General features: G+C 36.5%; 2 protein-coding genes across 5 annotated transcripts in view; one reads left to right on the forward strand and one right to left on the reverse strand.

Annotated features, from left to right (window-relative positions):
• The window catches only part of LRRC39 (leucine rich repeat containing 39), a 28,431-nt gene extending 26,289 nt beyond the window's left edge, over window positions 1-2,142 (forward strand). For both annotated transcript variants that reach the window (XM_060625000.3, XM_060624999.3), the window contains exon 9: window positions 1,986-2,142. In XM_060625000.3, coding sequence (XP_060480983.2) covers window positions 1,986-2,041 — 56 coding nt within the window. In that variant the 3' untranslated portion in view covers window positions 2,042-2,142. The remainder of the gene's footprint in view (window positions 1-1,985) is intronic.
• TRMT13 (tRNA methyltransferase 13) lies at window positions 562-19,570 on the reverse strand. Of its 3 annotated transcripts, XM_078451625.2 has the most exons (11): window positions 19,304-19,570; window positions 16,781-16,827; window positions 16,626-16,692; window positions 14,613-14,675; window positions 14,351-14,420; window positions 14,089-14,195; window positions 13,573-13,740; window positions 11,161-11,233; window positions 5,960-6,034; window positions 2,765-3,197; window positions 562-2,461 (listed from the first exon to the last, which is right to left on the reverse strand). In XM_078451625.2, the coding sequence occupies exons 1-11, from the start codon at window positions 19,448-19,450 to the stop codon at window positions 2,266-2,268; spliced, it is 1,446 nt and encodes a 481-aa protein (XP_078307751.1). In that variant the 5' UTR covers window positions 19,451-19,570; the 3' UTR covers window positions 562-2,265. The 3 variants fall into 3 exon arrangements, with proteins under 3 accessions (XP_078307751.1, XP_078307753.1, XP_078307752.1); XM_078451627.1 differs by lacking the exon at window positions 2,765-3,197 and having other exon boundaries at window positions 2,305-2,461; XM_078451626.1 differs by lacking the exon at window positions 562-2,461 and having other exon boundaries at window positions 2,833-2,998.
• Window positions 19,571-19,679: the final 109 nt, after the last annotated feature.

A 19,679-nucleotide genomic window follows, 5' to 3' on the forward strand; every position in this document is an offset into this window, starting at 1 on the left:
AAATAGATTGGAGGAAGATAAGTAAAGTTATAGTTTGGGGCTTAGTTTGGGGTATAATTATGTAAGACAGATAGGGGACAGAACAGATGACTGAATGATGAGAAAGAGAAGACTCCAAGATTAATCTGTTTTTGGTTAGAGCAACCGGATGGATGGTGATGCTGAGATGGGGAAATGAAGTGTAGAAGCTGTTTGGTGGTAGAAGTGGAAGAGAAGTAAATTGGACATGGTTGTGGGACATGCAGGAAGAGGCAGTTGTGTAGATCCATCTAAAGCTCCTGAAGGGGTTTGCTGACCCTGCAAATTCAGCAGGTCAAGGGATACCAATATACATATCCCACATAGTCACTTCCTTAGATATTGTAGTAAGGGAAATAAACAAGGTCAAGGAAAACAACAATCTCCACGTATAGCTTGTGTAACGACAACCTTACCTGCGCATAAAGTACTTGGAACCATTGTCAGAAACATATCATTAAGTTAAATGGGCACAGGGCTGTTATCAGCATAACTCTTATGTGTGTGTATGTATGTTTTATGAAACATAGTTGAGATTATGCCTGTTGTAGAATATTTTTTATTTCTCGGCATAAATTGTTCAATGATGCAAAACAGATTGTAAGACACAAATTAGCATTCCCTGATCCAGTAAATTCATGTAAATTATTGAATGATGTATTACTTTCATTTATGTTCTTTTGTTTGGGAAGATGAGTAATTAACTTTAGAAATAATCCAACTACCTTACTTTAACAATATTTGCATAAAAATTATAAAAGAGAAAAAAGGTTACAACTTAAGCAGAAATAATAAGACCAACCCTGCCTATTGTTATTAAAAATAGATTTGTGAATTAGTACTATAACACTTAATATTTATTGAGTATTTACATTGTGCTTGGAACTGTTCTAAGCATTTTACATACGTTATCTCATTTGTTACAACAACCTCCTGAGGTAGGTAGTATTATTATCTTCACCCTCATTTAAAAGGAAAATTGAGGCACAAAGAGATTAAGCAGTTGCTCAAGATCATACCCTGAGGTGGTAGGGTAGGATCTGAATCTAGGCAGTCTCAGAAAACAAAGGAGATTAAAGTAGAAAGGCCAGGGATTAAAAATGGGCTAGGCTTCTAATTTAGAATTCATGTAATCATAGATCTATTTACAGGATAAAAAAGTTACCTAAGAATATCATTATAGGATCTAAAATTAGTAATTCAGATCTTTGTCTTGGCAAAGGTACCAATGATTAAGACAATTTTTACAAGTAAAGGCAGAAATAATTCAAGAATAATATGAAGAGAGTAACAGTCCTTACCATAGGTTCAGTTTAATATCTGCTTGTGCATAGAAACTGCTTATGAGTTAAATGAGGCCTAAATGTGAAGTTGTTTTTGGTTTCATTATCTAATTTCCACTTCATTCCAAATTACTTTCCCCAAAAGGAGAGAATATACTTACAGCTGTACTTATATGTATAAAACTGTCCTTGTTAAAAGATATGATAGCTAATTAACTTCAGAAGTTATCTGCGAATTTGAATTTAATTTGTGAATGAGGTTTATCTTATCTTTTTGGAAATTCTAACTAGGTAATCAATTAAAAAATGAAGTGAAATAGCTTATTTCCCTTGAAAACATCTCTTTAGTTTTGTTGTTTGTCATGGATAAATGCAGCTAATACATAAATACAGGTATGGCTCTGGAAGTCGGAAGGTGAATTCATTAATTGTGAACATCTCTGAATTTGTTTACATTAGAAAAAAATCACAACTGATTATCCTTACCAGATCTAAATGGACAAAAAATCCATACATAAACCAAATTCTCAAATTGGCCCTTGTTATGAACTGATGATTGATCATTACATCTTGAACTTGAGAATTAAAGAGCAGTGAATAAAACCAAGGAAAAAAATTTCCAAAATTAATACAAATAGAAAGTTAGTGTGCTGGTTGTGTACTGATATGTTATGTGTGTTTCAGATAACCAAGTCAACTGTTCAACTACTTTACCAATCTCTATGGATACTGACGGATAATATAACTCAAGATGCCCTGCTGAAAAGAATTACTTTGGGAATTTGGTGAACTCAATGTTTGGACTTCTAAAGTAAAAATCAAAGCTATTGCCGAAGTTCAATGAGGCTACAATATTTTTTAAAGTTCACATTATCTGCTATGTAAATTATATTTTCATGAATATAAAAATACAATTGAAAAAATTTTTTTTGGTGGAAGACAGATGTTCAAAATTTCTTTTCCATTAAGCACTTGTTTCTGGTGATGAAGAATGATTTGGTAAAGCAGTTAACAATACATTTTCCAAAGACACCAGAGGATCTGTATAATACTGTAAAGCAGGACTGAAACCTTTCTGCTGTAAATACTCGACTCGGCCTTGGTCAATCAGCAATTTACAAAGATGCCCTATTTTCTTCTTTTCTTCAACAGTAAGGAGCCTAAATCGAATAAACACAAAACATCATTAAAATTTGTAGGAGTTTATGAAAAAATTATTGTAGTCACTTCTATTTATTGATAAAAGTTGCTAAGTAACCCATGATATACTAGGTGCTATGTTCCATGTTTCCAAGATACATTTTATTTATGCCACAATAAAAGTGTATTTTAACTTATTCTAAAATTGGATGGTAAAATGCATCTTCATCAATAGATTCTTGGTAACACTTATCTAAAAAAAACCTGAAGCAATAACAAAACATTTCTGCCTTAGTGTTGTGCATTTCAAAGTAGTCACTTACCCAGGCAAACTCTCAGTGCTGTCGTCCGTGATTCTGCATCCCCCATCGTCATGCTCTTCACTGTCATCACTGTGCTTATCTTTTCTCTTTGAGGTCACGTTGGAGGCTTCCAAAGATGTTTTTCGCATCCCACAAGTTGCCCAACTACTCATTCGCTGGAAGTAGTGGAAATCCACTGCTCCAAGGCCTAGAGCCCTGAAATATTCTTTGCCCACATAATGTCTCCAATCACACCTGTGGTGACAACAGAGTGCAATAACAATGCCAGCCACAGGGGTCCACTTCTCTGGGACATTTTTCTCATTTCCTTCCTTGGCCAAAGGGTTAATTTCTTTGTCTGTTTTATCATTCTTTCTGCGTTTGGCTAAAGGTTCTTCATTCCTTTCCTCACAACTGGCAGCATAGGTTTCAACCAAACATCGTAATGCAAGATCTGCAAACACAATTATGTGGCCCCCCAAACCACATCATCTTTAAAAATAAGTATTTTTTACATTTATTCAGCAGTATGGCTTCTAAAATCCCAACAATAAAACCTACTTAGCTTTATACTTGTAATAATTCATCCATGAATTATCAATTTGTTCATGTTTGCTGTGTTCTTGTTAGCATCTAATTTTCTCTGGTGACTTATTCTGCATAAAATCTACTTCCCCCCAAAACTGTCTGAAGCTTAAGATCTAGAGTTTGTAAAAACTTTTAGTCCAACTACTTAAACTGGCTCTCATTTTTCCTGCTCTAGCTGAGGAAATGACTTGTACAGAAAAAAATTATTCATCTACACTTACATTCCAGGAAAGTTTTGAGTTTAAGAAACCCAAAGAAAAAAATTGAGGGGAAAGGCATCTGCTGAGATTTAATGTTAGGTGTGAGTCCTGAAATGTAAGGTGTTCACAGCAAAAGCTGATGAGCTGAAGAGTTGAGAAGAGGGAGTCAGACTGTGGAAAGTAGGCCTCACTGAGCAGCCTTACAGGTATTTATGTATTCATTCAGCAGTTAGTACCTTTTGTGTGCAAGCTTTGCGATGTAACGATGATTATACACGTAAACTTAGAGGTGAATGTACTCCAAATTAAAATGAAAATTTTAAACCTAAAAGCTAAACAAATAGATTTTTTGATGAGTAAGACTATTTCCCACTGAAGACCACTATACTGATGACAATATTGGAAAGACCCCAAAATTATGCTGTGAAACCCATATTTTCTGTCTGATTAGACTGGCATGCTGTGCTTAGTCAATTAGAAACATAAATATTTTAAAATTGTATTACCCTCAGATGTCACCAGTGACTATTAAGTGATTTTTTTACTAGTAAATTTAATTCAATATATGAGTTTAAGTCGACAAACATTATTGGGAGAAAGGGATAGCTAATCTATTATTTCATAAACTATTATTTCCTGACAAAATATATTCAGTCACTGTTTTATTTGTATTAGACCTAAGTTAATGATTTTCAGAAATGTGAATACCCAGAAAAACTATTAAAAGAATGAAGTTATTTTAGAATCAGAAGTAGCTTTAACAATCTATTTCAACCTCTCCTTTACAAAGAACTTAAAGGACAAAGCCACACACCAAAGAAAGGGACAAGGACACACAGCAAAGTGGTGGCCAAGATTATTCGTTCACTCAAATGCTTACTGTTTCTATTATATGCCAACCATTGTGTTAGCACATTCCCTGTGCTCAAAAATTTCACAGCCCAGTGGGAGAATTAGATAAACATAGTTAACTAAATTAGCTATTATATAACAAATTGAAATACAATAAGGTAGAGATATGCAGATGGAATGATGATAAACACTATGGAAATTAGAAATTGACACAGTACAGTACATGGGAAAAGTATACAGGCTTTTAATTTGCTGACCAGTAAAGGGGCAAGCAGGAACTAGCAAAGGCTGGAAGGCAGAGGCCACACTGACAGCAGGTTGTCCTGTTAAAGACCTTGGACTTTAAGCTGTAGGTATTAGGAACTATTGAAGAGTTCTGAGGGGAAAGACATATTAGGTGTGCAGCCAATGGGTCCAAATATTAGTATTTAAAGAACAGGCAGTGGAAGGTGACCATGAGAAAACCAGAAAGAATGGCATAGATGTAGGGGAAGAATCAGGAAAGAAGAATCACAAAAGAGAAGGAAACAATTTTAAGAAGGGCAAGCAACTGCAGCAGAGATTTTTCAGTAAGACAGTAGAGTGATGAAGGGAGAATTCAGATAGAGTGAATCAAGAGGGGAAAGTGTGTGGAACAAGGAAAAATGGCCAATATATAGATTATACTTTGGAGAAACTTGAGTTAGATGGGTAAGAGTAAATGAGGGTGCTTTTATTCCTCCCCAGGATAGAGTTGGCTTACTTTAGAGGCTTTTCTGAGGGTTAAATGAGATAAGGTACATGAAAGTCCTCTTAAAAACTATGAAGGACAACTCAGATATACAATATTCAGAGCCATTTCTGGCCAAATTGAGTAACATTTTATGGAGGCTCCAAGATCCCCGGATGGGAGATGAGGAAGTCAGCAGGAGCCAGGAAGAAGATGTAATAGTAGTTAACACTCGTTGAATACTAATATGCGCCAGATACTCACATGTAAGTAACCTGGTAAATTATATGTTATTATTCCTGTTTTACAGATGAGATAACCAAAGCTCAGAAAGGTTATGTAATTTGCCAAGGTTACACAGCACAGCTGAATCCCAGACTATCCGATGCTCTTTCTACTTTGCTACACCTGACAGATCTAAGTGCTAAGATAAGATCTTAGATTTTTTACCTAGCATTTCTTTTTTCATTTTCCCCAGAATCCTGGTACATAACCATCTTCTGGTAGGAGAGGTTTCAGAATCCTTCCCAAGCAACTCCTCAAAAAACTCAGTAGCTTCTGGGGTGGAATCATACAGTCTCCATAAATGATTTGTTTCCTTTTCGGTTGAAATATAACCCAAAGTCTCATGACTCAGTATTTACACATAAAACTCTTAATTCATCCTGTCAAATGGCCAAAATGAGCAGATAAATAAGAAAATGCTATATTTGATATAACACAGGGCCAGTGCTACTATGAAAATTAATGAGTTTAAGCGTAAGTGGTATAAACTACTCAAGAGACTATTTCAATGTTTGGGACCATGTAAAGCTAAAACTTAATGTGTTTGTCTAGTATGTAAACATCATTAGTATGTTTACGTACCTGTTGCCACACCACACAGATGCTTTCCAATTCCTACCACGGGTAGTTTTTCTTTGCTTAGCAAAGGAATCTTGTCTGTAATAAAAGTAAATGAGAACCGAGTTAGCTCTCTTCTGAGATAAGGCATTCACATGGCATTCTGAAAGAGAGAACCAATTTGAACCTTTAGATTTTAGGGCGTGAAGAGACTGAAACAAAAACTTCACTTTATTGCTGATGAATAAGAGACTCAAAGATGTAGTGACCTGATAAATACCAGCCAGAATTAGAATTAAAGTTTCTTTCTTCTTTTCTTCCCTTTTCTTTCCCTCTCGCCTTTCCTCTCAAGTTAAAGTTTCTTGACTCTTAGGCCAATGTTATTTCTTATATACTGACCCAGGACTTTCCTCTGTAGAAGCCTTATTTTGCTAAATATTATTAACACATTGATAAAAGAACTCAAAACTCTCCCTGCTAGAAGATGTATTTTGAACAAATAATACACATGATAAACATATATTAATATGTATTATACAATATTATATTGGATATTATAACCGTGTTATATGTTATATAGTTTTAAATATATCTTCATGTTCAAAAATAAAATGTTATCTTAAGCTTTTCACATTATTTTGAAAAAAGAAAATATTCATAACAGTCCTGAAAAAGTAAAAAAAAAAAAAAAAAGTCCACAAGGTAATGCAGTAAAACGTACTACATTCATTATGGCCTCCATTTTTTCCCCATTCATTTTCCTTTTTCTAAGATTCCGAAATGAAAAGTATGCTTCCCACTACAAATCCAGCCACAGCACCTAGTACAGTGGAACAGTCCAATGGAAGTACTTAGTAAATTCAACTTTTCTGTTGCTTGCTTTCAAATGTATTATATTACATGCCAGGAGAAATTGGTACCAAGTGGAATAGTTTGCCTGTGTCAGGGAAGATAGAAGTTTAAATTAAGATAGTTCAAGAGACTTACCATCAGTTAGGGTGAAGGGAAAGGGTGTCTAAGAAAGCCCTTCTGCTTTATGCTTGAAAATTACCTCATTTCCTCTCTCCCCTATTTCTTTGGGCTTGGAAAATAGAACAGATGAACTTCTGGGAAATGATGGTAGATTGAATACAAGTATCTGGTTTGCTCCCTCCCAAAACTCTACCAACATGAGAATTAAAGGATTTCTGAAAAGGTATAAACTCACAAAATCTGAAAGAGGTCAAAAGGAGACAAAAGTGGGAAAGGCTGCGAATTAACCAAATTTATTCCACAAATCTTCAAAAGGCTTAAGAATTGGGGCCATCAGGTACCTTGGAAGTGGAGCTGAGTAGCTACAATTCCCACTTGGTAGAAGACTATGCATGAATTCTCTGGAGCATCAGGAGGTCAGTGGATTGAGGGACAATAGGAAGTTGAGAGTTGAAGTATGGTAAAGGAGCAGGAATAAGTGAGTTGTGCATATGGCTTTCCCCACTGGGTCCCAGAATGTATGCAATCAGATCTTTAACCTGTAGGCAGGTGATCAGAAGATTCTCCTCTGTGGAATCTGACCAACCCAAGAGGAAAGATCACATCTTAGGCAGATCACCCCAAAGTGGAGCTCAGAGTCAACAATTCCACCTGAGGACTTGGGAGTTCTGAGTCCCTCAATCCTAAGAACATACCATCAAGGAGCACTAGCTGTTTAAGGACAGCCTCTAAGTTGAAAGAGACAGACCAAAACAAATGGAAAAGAGCAAATTGGTGAAAGCAGATTATGAAGGGAGAATAATTCTTAAAAACCATTATTAATATCCTCAGAAAGGTAAGATATGGCAATTAAGAGAAAAGAACAAGATATAATAAAGGTAAATTCAAAGAAAAAAATCTTAGAAATGAAAACTATGATAGGAGAAATTAATTGGGAAAATTTTAGAAAGTATAGAAAAGAGACCAAAAGACATAAAACAAAGAATTCAAGAGGAGTAGAAAACCATCCCAGTAGGTCTAATAGCTAAATCATGAGAAAAAAATTTTTTTGAGACAGAAAGAGTATGCGAGAGAGGCAGAGAGAGAGGAAGATAGGCTCTGAACCACCACTGCAGAGTCTGATGTGGTGCTTGAACCCATGATCTGAGATCGTGACCTGAGCCAAAACCAAGAGTCAGATGCCTAAACAACTGAGTCACCCAGGCACCCCAAATCATAGGAATTCTTATGTAAAGGGAGAAAAGAGAAAGTAGTGTAGAGAAAATCATGAAAGAAAGAATGCCAAGGAAATTTCCCAGAAAGCTGAGAGTACTAGAATATCTAAATCAGGATTTTTCATCTTTGGCATTATGGACTTTTTGGCCCCAATAATTTTGTTGTGGGGAGCTATTCTATACAGAATATTTAGCAGGACTCTGGTCTAGGAGGCTCTCTGGCCTGTATTAGATGCCAGCAGCATACCCACAGCTATGACAACCAAAAATGTCTCAGACAGTGCCAAAGTACCCTGGTGGACAAAATGGCCTCCACTTGAGAACCTCTGCTATAAACGGAAGAGTCCAGCACAATGGACAAAAATATAACCACATGAAGGCACATCCCTGTGAAAATTTATAACACTGACAACAAAGAAGGGCCTATAAAATTTCAACAAAAAAGCAGAACACATACAAGGGAACAAGATTCAGAATGGCACTGAATGTTTAAACAATACTAGTGGAATAAATTTTCAAAATTCTAAAGGAAAATGATTTTCAACCTTGAAATACAAATCCCCAGGCAAGTCAAGTGTAAGGCAAAATAAAAGATATTTTCGGACAAGGCAAGGTCTCAAATGCATTGTTTCTCAGGAAGCTATAGGAAGAGATGCTCTGCCTGAAGAAAGAGTAACTCGACAGAGGAAGATGTGGGAAAAAATATGGAAAAAGAAATTCCCATCCAGAGAGTCGAAGAAATCCCTAGGATGAGACTGAAGAGAGTTTTAATGCTGATCATTGTGCGCCAAGAACAGAGGGCATCCAGTCTGGATTGGAACATGTCTGAAGGATACAGGGGAGAATTATTTTAGGAAGATGGAAAGTAATAGAATACTTGATGAATGTATTACAACAAATACATTTTTAAAAACCAAGTAAACAAAATTATAAATTATTAATTTATCAACAACAACAAAAAACTGTACAGGAAAAAGTAATTTAATACATGTTCCTGTGGTAAAAAAAAAATGATGACTTAATCTTTAGTGCATATTAGAAATATGAGGAATGGGAAGTGTTTGCACTTGAGGCGGGGCAGGAGTAGAAAATCTTTATCTTCCACTGGGAAAAACCAGCAGATAATGGTTGGAAAAAAAAAAGGAGCAGCAAAAACAAAAGCCTGTTTTTAGACACTTGAGATAAATATAAAAATTCACCTGTAAGATGTAAATGTGGTTGGATTTAAAGAAAGAACCATGGCAGGGAGGAAGTGGTTGGTGCTGTTTTTATAAAAACTTGAGAACTTGTAGCACTATTTGACTCTTGACCACACATATGTAAGTTTAAGAAAAGCCCAAAAAAGAAAAACAATAAATGAAGAAAAAAACAAAGGGGGGATGTCTCTGGTGAACTCTTTCAACAGAAACTTCCTGTTCTTCCTCTTTCCCTAAAATGATGAATAGTCAATTCCAACTGTGCCCCCAGGAAGAGAAGTCCTCTCACTGAATGTCATCTTCTCATTTCAAAATTACCTTTAATCCCTCTCAGTGTCTCATTAAGTCTTTTATTTTCAATATCAAGAAAAAGCCAAAGTATGGAAGTCTGCAGATCATGACCTGAGCCAAAGCAGACACTTACTTGACCAAGCCACCCAGGCGCCTGTATGATTCACATTTTCAATGGTGGCTATATTTTTAGGTAGGTCATTGTTTAGCAGGAGAGAGATTTTTCAACTGGTACAAATTCTAAAAGGGCAGTAGTGAACTAGATTGTAGATATTTGCTCCCTATTAATCTCTCTTATTTTGGTTTACAATATGGAATGGGGGCACAGAGTGGGCACAGAATAGTCATACAGAAACTTAGAAATATGGTAGGCTACTTTTCAGTAATGCTTAATAAGAATTCAACACCTACCATAAAAACTTGTCTAGAATTTTCAATTTTAGAAAAGTAATATACTCAGTTAAATAATTTTAAATACAGTGATTTATACATAAATGCTGGGTTGCTTTACAAAGCTGTATTAATTAGTGGGATGGAAGAGGTTACTAGGACATGTCTATATTAATATGAAAAACTATAAAAAGGTACAGAAAGGAACAAAGAGTAGGACTGAAGGGTGTGTGTGTGTGTGTGTGTGTACAAAATGGGACTTACAGAGAGATGAATTATTTCCTTTGCTACTTTCTAGGAAGTATCTTTTGCCATCAGCTAGACAAAGAACTACCTTAATTCTTTAACACTTTAGGTAAAGTCATGTTAATTATAGGTAGACGGCTAGTGTATGGTATGAACAGACTCATAATTAAACAAGACAAACAAATAATATAGGGACATATTATTAGCGCTTTTAAACTCTTTCCTAATATGACACTTCATTTCTAATTGATACTGAAACCCCATTTAAAAATTTTTTTTTCAACGTTTTTAATTTATTTTTGGGACAGAGAGAGACAGAGCATGAATGGGGGAGGGGCAGAGAGAGAGGGAGACACAGAATCGGAAACAGGCTCCAGGCTCCGAGCCATCAGCCCAGAGCCTGACGCGGGGCTCGAACTCACGGACCGCGAGATCGTGACCTGGCTGAAGTCGGACGCTTAACCGACTGCGCCACCCAGGCGCCCCTGAAACCCCATTTTAAAAAGTTCCAACCCTGGGGTGCCTGAGTGGCTCAAGTCGGTTGAGCGTCCGACTCTTGATTTTGGCTCAGGTTGTGATCCGAGGGTTGTGGGACCGAGCCCACATGTCAGGCTCCATGCTGAGCGTGGAGCTTGCTTAAGATTCTCTTTCTTTCTCCCCCTCTGTCCCTCTCCCTCTCTTGCATGCTTGCTCTCTTTAAAAAAAAAAAAAAAAAAAAAAAAAAGGGAAAAAAGTTCCAACGCTAATTCAATTTACATTCATTCAAATGTTAGATATAACATTTTATGTTAACAACGCATTAATTTTAGTTTGTCTTCACTGAAGTACTGTTCTGCATGATTGGATTTCTAAGCAACCCTCAGAATTTGAAACTTCTATGATTTATGGTAGAGCAACTGAAAGTTATGCAACTTACTCAAACACAAGTGCTGAATATCAATTTGAAGTCTCTCAAACACTGAATTTTTCTTCCTGTGTTTGCCATCTACCTGCACAAAAATAACATTATCATAACAATGGTTTTTTATATTTAAAAAGATTTCTATTTGTTTTCAAAATTTGGAGGAAATAATTTCCCATCTTATTTTTTAATACTTAAAAAACAGAATCACTAATTAAAAAATTTAAGATTATATATTCTTTGATGAAAACTCTAAAACAGTATCATACATTTTTAAAAGCCTTGAAAATTTTATAAATTTTTATGTATCATTATTTCCTTTAACTCTAAAATGTCCCAATTCACTGATGAAGGAACTAAGGTTCAAAGATGTTAAGTGACTAACTTAAGGTTATTTGCCAGCTCCTTTGCCTTTGCTAGCCCATAATACACTATTTTTGGCTCATTCCGCTTACTCTCTCTGAAAGATCACAATCACCATTCTGATCTATGTCTATGTGCCTGTGACTTACAAATCTACACTGTGGCCCAGATCTTTTTGATGAGCACCAGGCACATACCCAGTTGTGAGCTAGAAAGTTCTACTTCAACAGCAAAATCATTCAAAACTAAATTCATCATTACTCTCTCCGAACCTATTCTTCCTCTTCTCCTTGTATATTCCCTCTTTCGGGTAAAAGGCACCACAAGTCGCTTAAAGCCATAAAGTGTCACCCGAAATAACTCCTCTCTCATACTTAATGACTAATAAATCAACAAGTCTCCCTGCTTCCAAATACTTAGCATTTCTCACACTTTTTTTCTCTTCTCCATCCTACTGCAACAGCCTCAGCTCTGGTTCATGTCTTACTTGAATTACTGGATAATTAATCTTATCATTAATCTCTCATTAATCTTCTGCTGTATCTTTAATGGTACTGTTAGGATGAACTTTTAAAAAGCCTTTCTTGGGGCGCCTGGGTGGCTCAGTCGGTTAAGCATCCGACTTCGGCTCAGGTCACGATCTCACGGTCCGTGGGTTTGAGCCCCGCGTCGGGCTCTGGGCTGATGGCTCAGAGCCTGGAGCCTGCTTCCAATTCCGTGTCTCCCTCTCTCTGCCCCTCCCCCGTTCATGCTCTGTCTCTCTCTGTCTCAAAAATAAATAAACATTAAAAAAAAAAATTTAAAAAGCCTTTCTTGGGGCACCTGGGTGGTTCAGTCAGTTGAGTGTCTGACTTTGGCTCAGGTCATGACCTCATGGTTTGTGGCTTTATGCCCTATGTTGGGCTCTGTGCTGACAGCTTGGAGCCTGGAGCCTGCTTTGGATTCTCTCTCTCTCTCTCTCTCTCTCAAAAATAAACATTAAAAATAATAAAATAAAACAAAACAAAAAAAGCCCTTTTAGTTTCTTCGCCAACTTTTACATTTACATATTCTTTCAATCTCCTCTCAGCAGTTATTTCCTCTAGGAAACCTTCTGTGACCCACACTACACTAAGGCTGGTGTTCTATCTTCATGCTCCTAAGGGCTTCTAGTACTCATCATTATCGTAAGAGGCTTATTAGCAAACTGAACCGAAATACTCCTAAGTCTACCCCCTAGATGTAAGCTTCTCAAAGACAAGAACTAAACTTGTTCTTCTGTATCCCCAGCATGTAGCCGGCTAAAGTCAAATGCCTTCCCTTGGCATAAAATATGACACCTTTCAGAGTCTAGCCCTCCTCTCCCATCTCATCACCACTGAACTCTACTTGGAACCATGCATTCCCATCATAGAGAAATGTTCCCATGTTTCCCTGTTGTTTCAGGTATTTGGTTATGTTGTTCATACTTCCTAGAATGCTTCTTAAACCCTCTATCTAGGAAATGTGATTCTCCTTTCAAGACAGAGCTCAGGCATCACCTTTCCTGTATAGCCATTTGCATCCCTTCCCTGCAATAAAACATGTCACTCCCTCTTCTGAACCTACACTGTACTTTGTACAGTTTTTTTTCATATTTTGATACTTCTCTATAATTCATTTGTCTTTCCTTTCTAAATATAAATAATAGAGCGTAGGGACTTGTCTTGACTTCCACTCAATGTCTATCATGGTGCCTAATGGTATGTTCAGTAAATGTTTACTGAATGAATAGTTAGTAGGTGGCACAGGTAGGTTAGGACCTAAGACTTTTAACTCCTAGCTTGAGCTTGGCCCTTTCCACATATTTTCTTATCTCTGCAAATAGTTTTAAGAACTCAGCTCAATGGACTATCAAAATTTAGATTAAAAAATGACCTTCAGTTTAGGTCATGAATATAATCAGGATAAAAAGCTACATCAAATTAACGCAAAACATTCATTTTCTTAAAACGACATGTTTCTCAGTATCATTCTTTCTTTCTTTTTTTTTAATAAGAAAAGTGCAAAGTTTGGTTATTAATATACTGTCATGGTTTCACTTGCCTTGAATCTCGTGGTCACCTTTTCTACTAGGATGAAGTGAACTTTTTCAGCATCTTTTAAGGCAATATCAACCCAATGAGACAATTTTCCTTTTCCTGCTCCAAACTCAACAAAACATCTTCTTGGACCAAGTAACTTTAATTTTTCAATGTTACCTAAAATAGAAGCCTGCAAACTTCACAAGATTATTTTATAAACTAGAGCAAACACATTTGGCTCAAGGGGGAAAACATCAAGGTAATTTCTACATATGGCAGCATGTGCACATTGGTAATTTTTGTTTGGCTTTAAATTTTTTTCTCTTGCTTTAAGATTTTTAAAACACAGTACTCAGAACCATATCCATGCCAAAAGTTTTTAATATATGTTTCCACATATTTTTGAAATGGAAAGATTCTGTACTCTGAAAGATAAACTAAACAAAATCTCATTAATAACTATATTTAGAAAGAATGTTAGCTTTTGACAAATGAACAAAAGGCCAATTTTAGCATAGTTACTATGGCCTAAACATACCTGCTGTTTCAGGTGTTTGGTTGCAGAATCACCATTTTTAGGGTCATTAAGGGCATCATGCAATGCTGGATGGGACATAATTTGATCTTTAAGTGTAGAGTTCAAACCTGTTCCAAATATAAGCACAATAGCTTAAGCAACCAAACATGAAACCGTAGGGCTCTGAACAATGGTAGTAACATTTTTTAAACCACATTGGTATCAACTCATAAAGCACCTAATTATTCCAAAAATTTTAACTTGCAACTGGAGGCAGACTTACCTTCGCTTGCTTTCCGCAATTTCTTAATTAAGTTTTCCAACTGCTCTTCAGAGAGAGAAGAAATTGGAACCTATATACAAGAATGGGGTATGAGCTGGTTTGGGAACTAACCATCACTAATAATATGGATTCTATAGAAAAAATACATTCTAAATTCAAAACAATTAATTTATTCCAAACAAAAAGTGGAACATAGCTTATTCCCAGTGTGGAGACAGCTTACAAACACCTTTTAAAATTAAATATTAAATCAAGTACTTACTAATTGTTCAGGTATTTCTGTTTCATCTTTTAAGCCTGCATTAATATCTTGAATAAAGAAGTCCTTAATAAAAACAAAACCACAACAATACTGTTATTAATGTGAAGAGCTCACAAAAATTAAGCTGAAAAACTGATACTTCTTTTTTTCCCATACCCTGTACCTGCCATCCTCCCTTTCTCCCATTTAGGAATAAAATAATCACTGAGCACCTACTGCGGTCCTTAATTTGCTTTAGGTGTCAAGGATTCACCATAGCAGAGAACACAACAAAAATCTCTATGTCCTCATGGATCTTATATTCTAGTGAGTCGTTATCTGAATAAATGTGTATAGTCTAAAGAAACTCATTAGTAATTTTTGTTAAAGTTTTCACTTGTCTATAGCATATAGACCGAAGGTTGTCAATTTTGCGTATGGTGTAAGAGTAAAAAACAACAAAGTACCAACTATATACGGCTATTTAGCAGAGAAGCAGTAGGTCCAAAAGCAGATTAAGATATAGGTATTACAAAGCTTTAGGTCTGGTTTCTTCTATTTTATGTATTTTTGTGTGATATAATAAGTATCTTTAATTTTTTTTATTAAACGGTGGGAACAGCTCACCCTTTAATGTCAGTGTCACCTATAGTTCTGTGCTTGGTCTCATGCTCTATCACCTGCTACCTCTGGAGTCTCCTCTTCTACTCAGCTCTCCCCTTGTATTCTATACTCCAGTCATGTGCAATGCCCAATCCCAGACAAGGCTATCAGCTCTCTCACTTCTAGGCCCTTACATATGTTTTTTTCCCTATCTGGTAGGTTCTCCTTTGACCTGTAGGTCTCATATGTGATACTCCTTCAGAGAAGCCTCCTGACTCCTTCCCCATCTCTTTCACCCCCTATTTCTCCCAAAAAAGGATTAGGTTCATCTCCTTTATTCTTTCATAGCACTCTGTACTTAATCAATTTTAACACAGACAATATTGTATTTTTTGTCTCTCCCACTAGACTGTAATGTTCTTATAGCCAGGGTGCTTGGTACAATGTCTGGCATAAATGTTCAATTAATATCTGTGGAATTCCTCAATTAATATCTGTGGAGTTCCTCCCTCACCCTTCTAATCTCTTACCCTGGGTAACTTAAAAATCCAAGGCCTATAACCTGTATGTATTTGACCTCCAAATTAACTACTCTACTGACTTTCAGACTCACATATCCAACTCTCGGTTTTTAGCCACTGAGTTTTATTGATTCTGCTACCTAAATAATTCTTGCATTTATTCTCTACCCTTTTCTATTCTCTTTCATTTAGTCTCTTATCATGTCCCACCGGGATTTCAGCAACAGCTTTTAACTAGTCATTCTAATTCCAAGCCATCCTTCCACACTGCTCTGGAAGTTCTGTAAGAGGTAAATATGGCCATTCCATTCCCTAGCTTAAAATCTTTCAGTAGTTCCCCACATCTTTCAGAATAAAGTCCAAGTTCCTTGAAAGTCTCAATGTAGTTTCTCAATTTCTGCCTTTGTACATACAGTTCTTTCCACCTAGAAGGACTCCTCTTCCTTTTGTTTGCCAAATCAAGACTCGGCTCAAGTGTTTTTCTCTCTGGGAAGTTTTTCTTGACCCCTTGGCTATAATTTTAAGTTTTATACAAGTCTGTGCTCTTATCACATATTTACTTCTTTGATTGAACTTATTAAATAATATCCATTATTTACAAGTTTACTTTCAAACTCCTTAAAGGCTGGGACCATATTTTATTGAAATAAATTTAGTAAGCACTAAATAAATATTTTGAATAAATTGTGAAATTATTTTCTAAATGACACTCCTGTTGCATAAAATTCTATTATCTGAATTAGGACTACAAGTGGATTCATAGTCTATATATATACTCAAATGCATTTACTACATTCAAGTCTCCTGAGGCCAGAGCCTTGTTAAATATTCACATTTGTAATCAACTAAGTACATATAAACATTATATACCACACATTTCACCACTCAGTTTTACTGATCAAACACTTACAGGTTTTGGCTTCTCTCTTGAGTTACACTTTTTCAAATGTTTTGCTAGTTGATCTTCATATACTGTGCTAAATTTAAAGAGAAAATTATTTAAAATAAGACTTGTGACAGTTAATCTTTCTAGCATAGAAAAACCCTTATCTGACCCATACTTACTGTTTTGGATCTAAAGGACACAGAATTCTCTTCCGAGCATTTTCTTCCTAATAAAGAAAAATGATGTATTTATTTGTATAAAAAAAATATCACATTCGTTGCTTACAGATACTAAATATAATTTCAGTGTAATCATAAGCTTATGCATTCCCAAAACAAGGTAAGGAAACCTTAAAAGGACATTAATAAAACACTGGCAAAATCAGGTCACAGAGTTTGACAACAAAAATCTCCAACATAGCCGGTTTATGTATACATGAGCAAATACTGCTTTGGACAACAAGGGTTTATAACTTCAAATAGGTTATAGAGAAGGTCTACTTATGGAATTTTGAATCTATAATAGCACTGACTATAATTTGCACTATTACTTTAGGCACCTCGAAGAAAAATCTGCTGCCGATTTAAAATATGACATGTGATGGATTTTAAGGTGCATTCTGATTTCAGAGATGTTAAAATGTGAGAAAAAGAAGTTATCTTAGAAACAATAAAATATGGTATTTTAACCATTTGGTATGTGGCCATAATCCTACTGGCTTTGCAAGTTTTCAGTATAGCACAGCTATAGCCCATTTGTTTCTAAGTTACGTGAATTTAACTACATGTGCTAGAAAAAAACCAAAGGAGAATTAATAGTGCTAGCAATTCTATTCAATATTCTTATGAATCTGTATGCAACAGGATAGTGTAATAGTTACAACCATAGGTCAGTAGGATTGCCTAGGATTGATCTATCAACTTCTAACTCAATGACCTGAGGTAGGCTCATTGCCTCATCTAAAAGATGAGAGTATGTCTCACCTCCTAAGGCTTGTAAGAATTAAGTGAGCTAATATTAAAAGTACATTTAAAAAACTGCTTGGCATGTTGTTGGCCATATAGTAAATGCTAACTGTTCACTGTTATTAACAATTATTTTTTCAGTTTATTTCAGTTCTGAATGCCTCCCAGTATACCCATGAAATGACTGAATTTCATGGGAAGGCTAAGAGACTTTTCAATATTTTTTGAAAAACTGTGCATTATTCTTCCTTATTTGCTGACTCTAAAATACAACCTCCATGAAAAGGGAAGACTCTACGTTGACTCCCCAAAGCCTAACCATAGAATTGGGGGGAAAAAAGCACTTTTATTATTTGGGTTTAGAAACTGGGTTTCTCAACCTTGGCGCTACTGACATTTTGGGCTGGGTAATTCTGTTTTGTGGGGGGCTGTCCTCCGCATCATAGGATATTTAGCGGCATCTTTGGCTTTATCTATTAGGTGCCAGGAACACTCTCCTCAGTTGTGACAACCAAAATGTTGCAAACATTGCCAAGGGTCTGCTGGGGGGCAAAATCACCTTCAGTTAAGAAGCAGTGGGTAAGAAAACAACAACAAACAGTGGGTAAAAATGTGTACAAGAGGTCTCAACTACATATGATACTTAAGACAAAAAGATGGAAACATACACCCCATTATATCATAAATCACAGATTCAGTAGGATGCCACATTGAAAACCAAATGGTGTCATGCAAAGTGTTTTCACTTATCTTGCAATCTTTCCTCAAGGGACCAGTAACAACATTCCTTCCTCTCCAGGAATACCAATCAGCTTGTAAGGATCTAGGCATATTCTACTACTGTCACCAACTGCATTCATCTTCCAGATGTCTCATTAAGGTGAAATAGAAGGTTTCAGAGTGAGAACAAAACTTTCTTCTATCAGAAATCCCATTTTTTGATCAAGGGATGTTTATCTCATCTTTAAATATGTAAGTGGACTGGGCAGTTTAAATACGTGTTCAAGGGTCAACTGTATATCGTTTGACAGTACAATTATATGTATAACTGTATTATCAAACAAAATTGTACCCTTCCTGTTACCGATTTGAAAAAGAGCCAATTCTTACATGATTTTAAATCTTTCCTTACCCCTTTCAGCAGTTATGTTACTTTCAAAAGATTGTACTCTAAATAAATATTTCTTACGTTTTTATTTTAATCACTCGGTGCTCATTAGAAGTGCACTCCTTAATCCCCATCACCTATTTCACCCATCTCCTCTTTGGTAACCATCAGTTTGTTTTCAACAATTAAAGACTCGTATGTATAAATAAATTTTTTTCAAAAGTTTCTCAACCGCATTCACAAAGAAGTGATTACCACTCACAAAACAATCAGAACACAATTAGTGAAACCTTGCGATCTTTGACCACTATTCTTTCTAAACTACCTTTACCCCTCAGGAAAGGGGAGAGTGGGCGGAGTGTAAGAGACGGTGGTCTGGAGTAAAATTAAGATCTAGTATTGCCAAGAGTTAGGATCAAAATGAACGGGTTACTACTGGCGCTGCTCTACTTAGTACAAGAAACCACTGCACTTCACTAAGACTCATCATCCCTCCCTAGGGAGAGCAGGACTGCGCTTAGTAGAGGAAAATCTAGAATATCCAGGGTGACAGCAGAAATCTGTCAGAAGCGAGGGGCCGGACCAAGAAACTTATTTCCAACTCTCGAGAGGGTAGGGTAATACCAGACCTCCGCGGCTCCAGCGTGTTCCCCACAGAACCTTTTCCCCGCTGCCACCACCATCCTGCAGAACCGCTTCTTCTTTTCTACGTAGTAACTGCATCGACCCTCAGCTGGAAAGTCAGTCGTGTGGGGGGTCGACGCAGAAGCCGCCATAATTCAGAGTTCGTTTGGAATGGCAAACATTAGGCGAAGGGAAGAAAAGTTCTCCGCTTCCCTTGGGTCCTCTTCCCTTAACAAATATGGCCACCGCGAGTCCCGCCACGCAGGCTTATACCCGGAACTGCCGACCGTCTCCTGCAAAACCGGAAAAAACTGATGGTGGCTGACGAGGTCCAAATCTCCTGCACCTTCCCTCGGTTTCTGTTATCCCCGCCTCCTCAGC

The sequence above is a fragment of the Panthera onca genome, chromosome C1 (genome assembly GCF_046562875.1).
Source record: "Panthera onca isolate mPanOnc1 chromosome C1, mPanOnc1 haplotype 2, whole genome shotgun sequence".
NCBI classification, from domain to species: Eukaryota; Metazoa; Chordata; class Mammalia; order Carnivora; family Felidae; genus Panthera; species Panthera onca.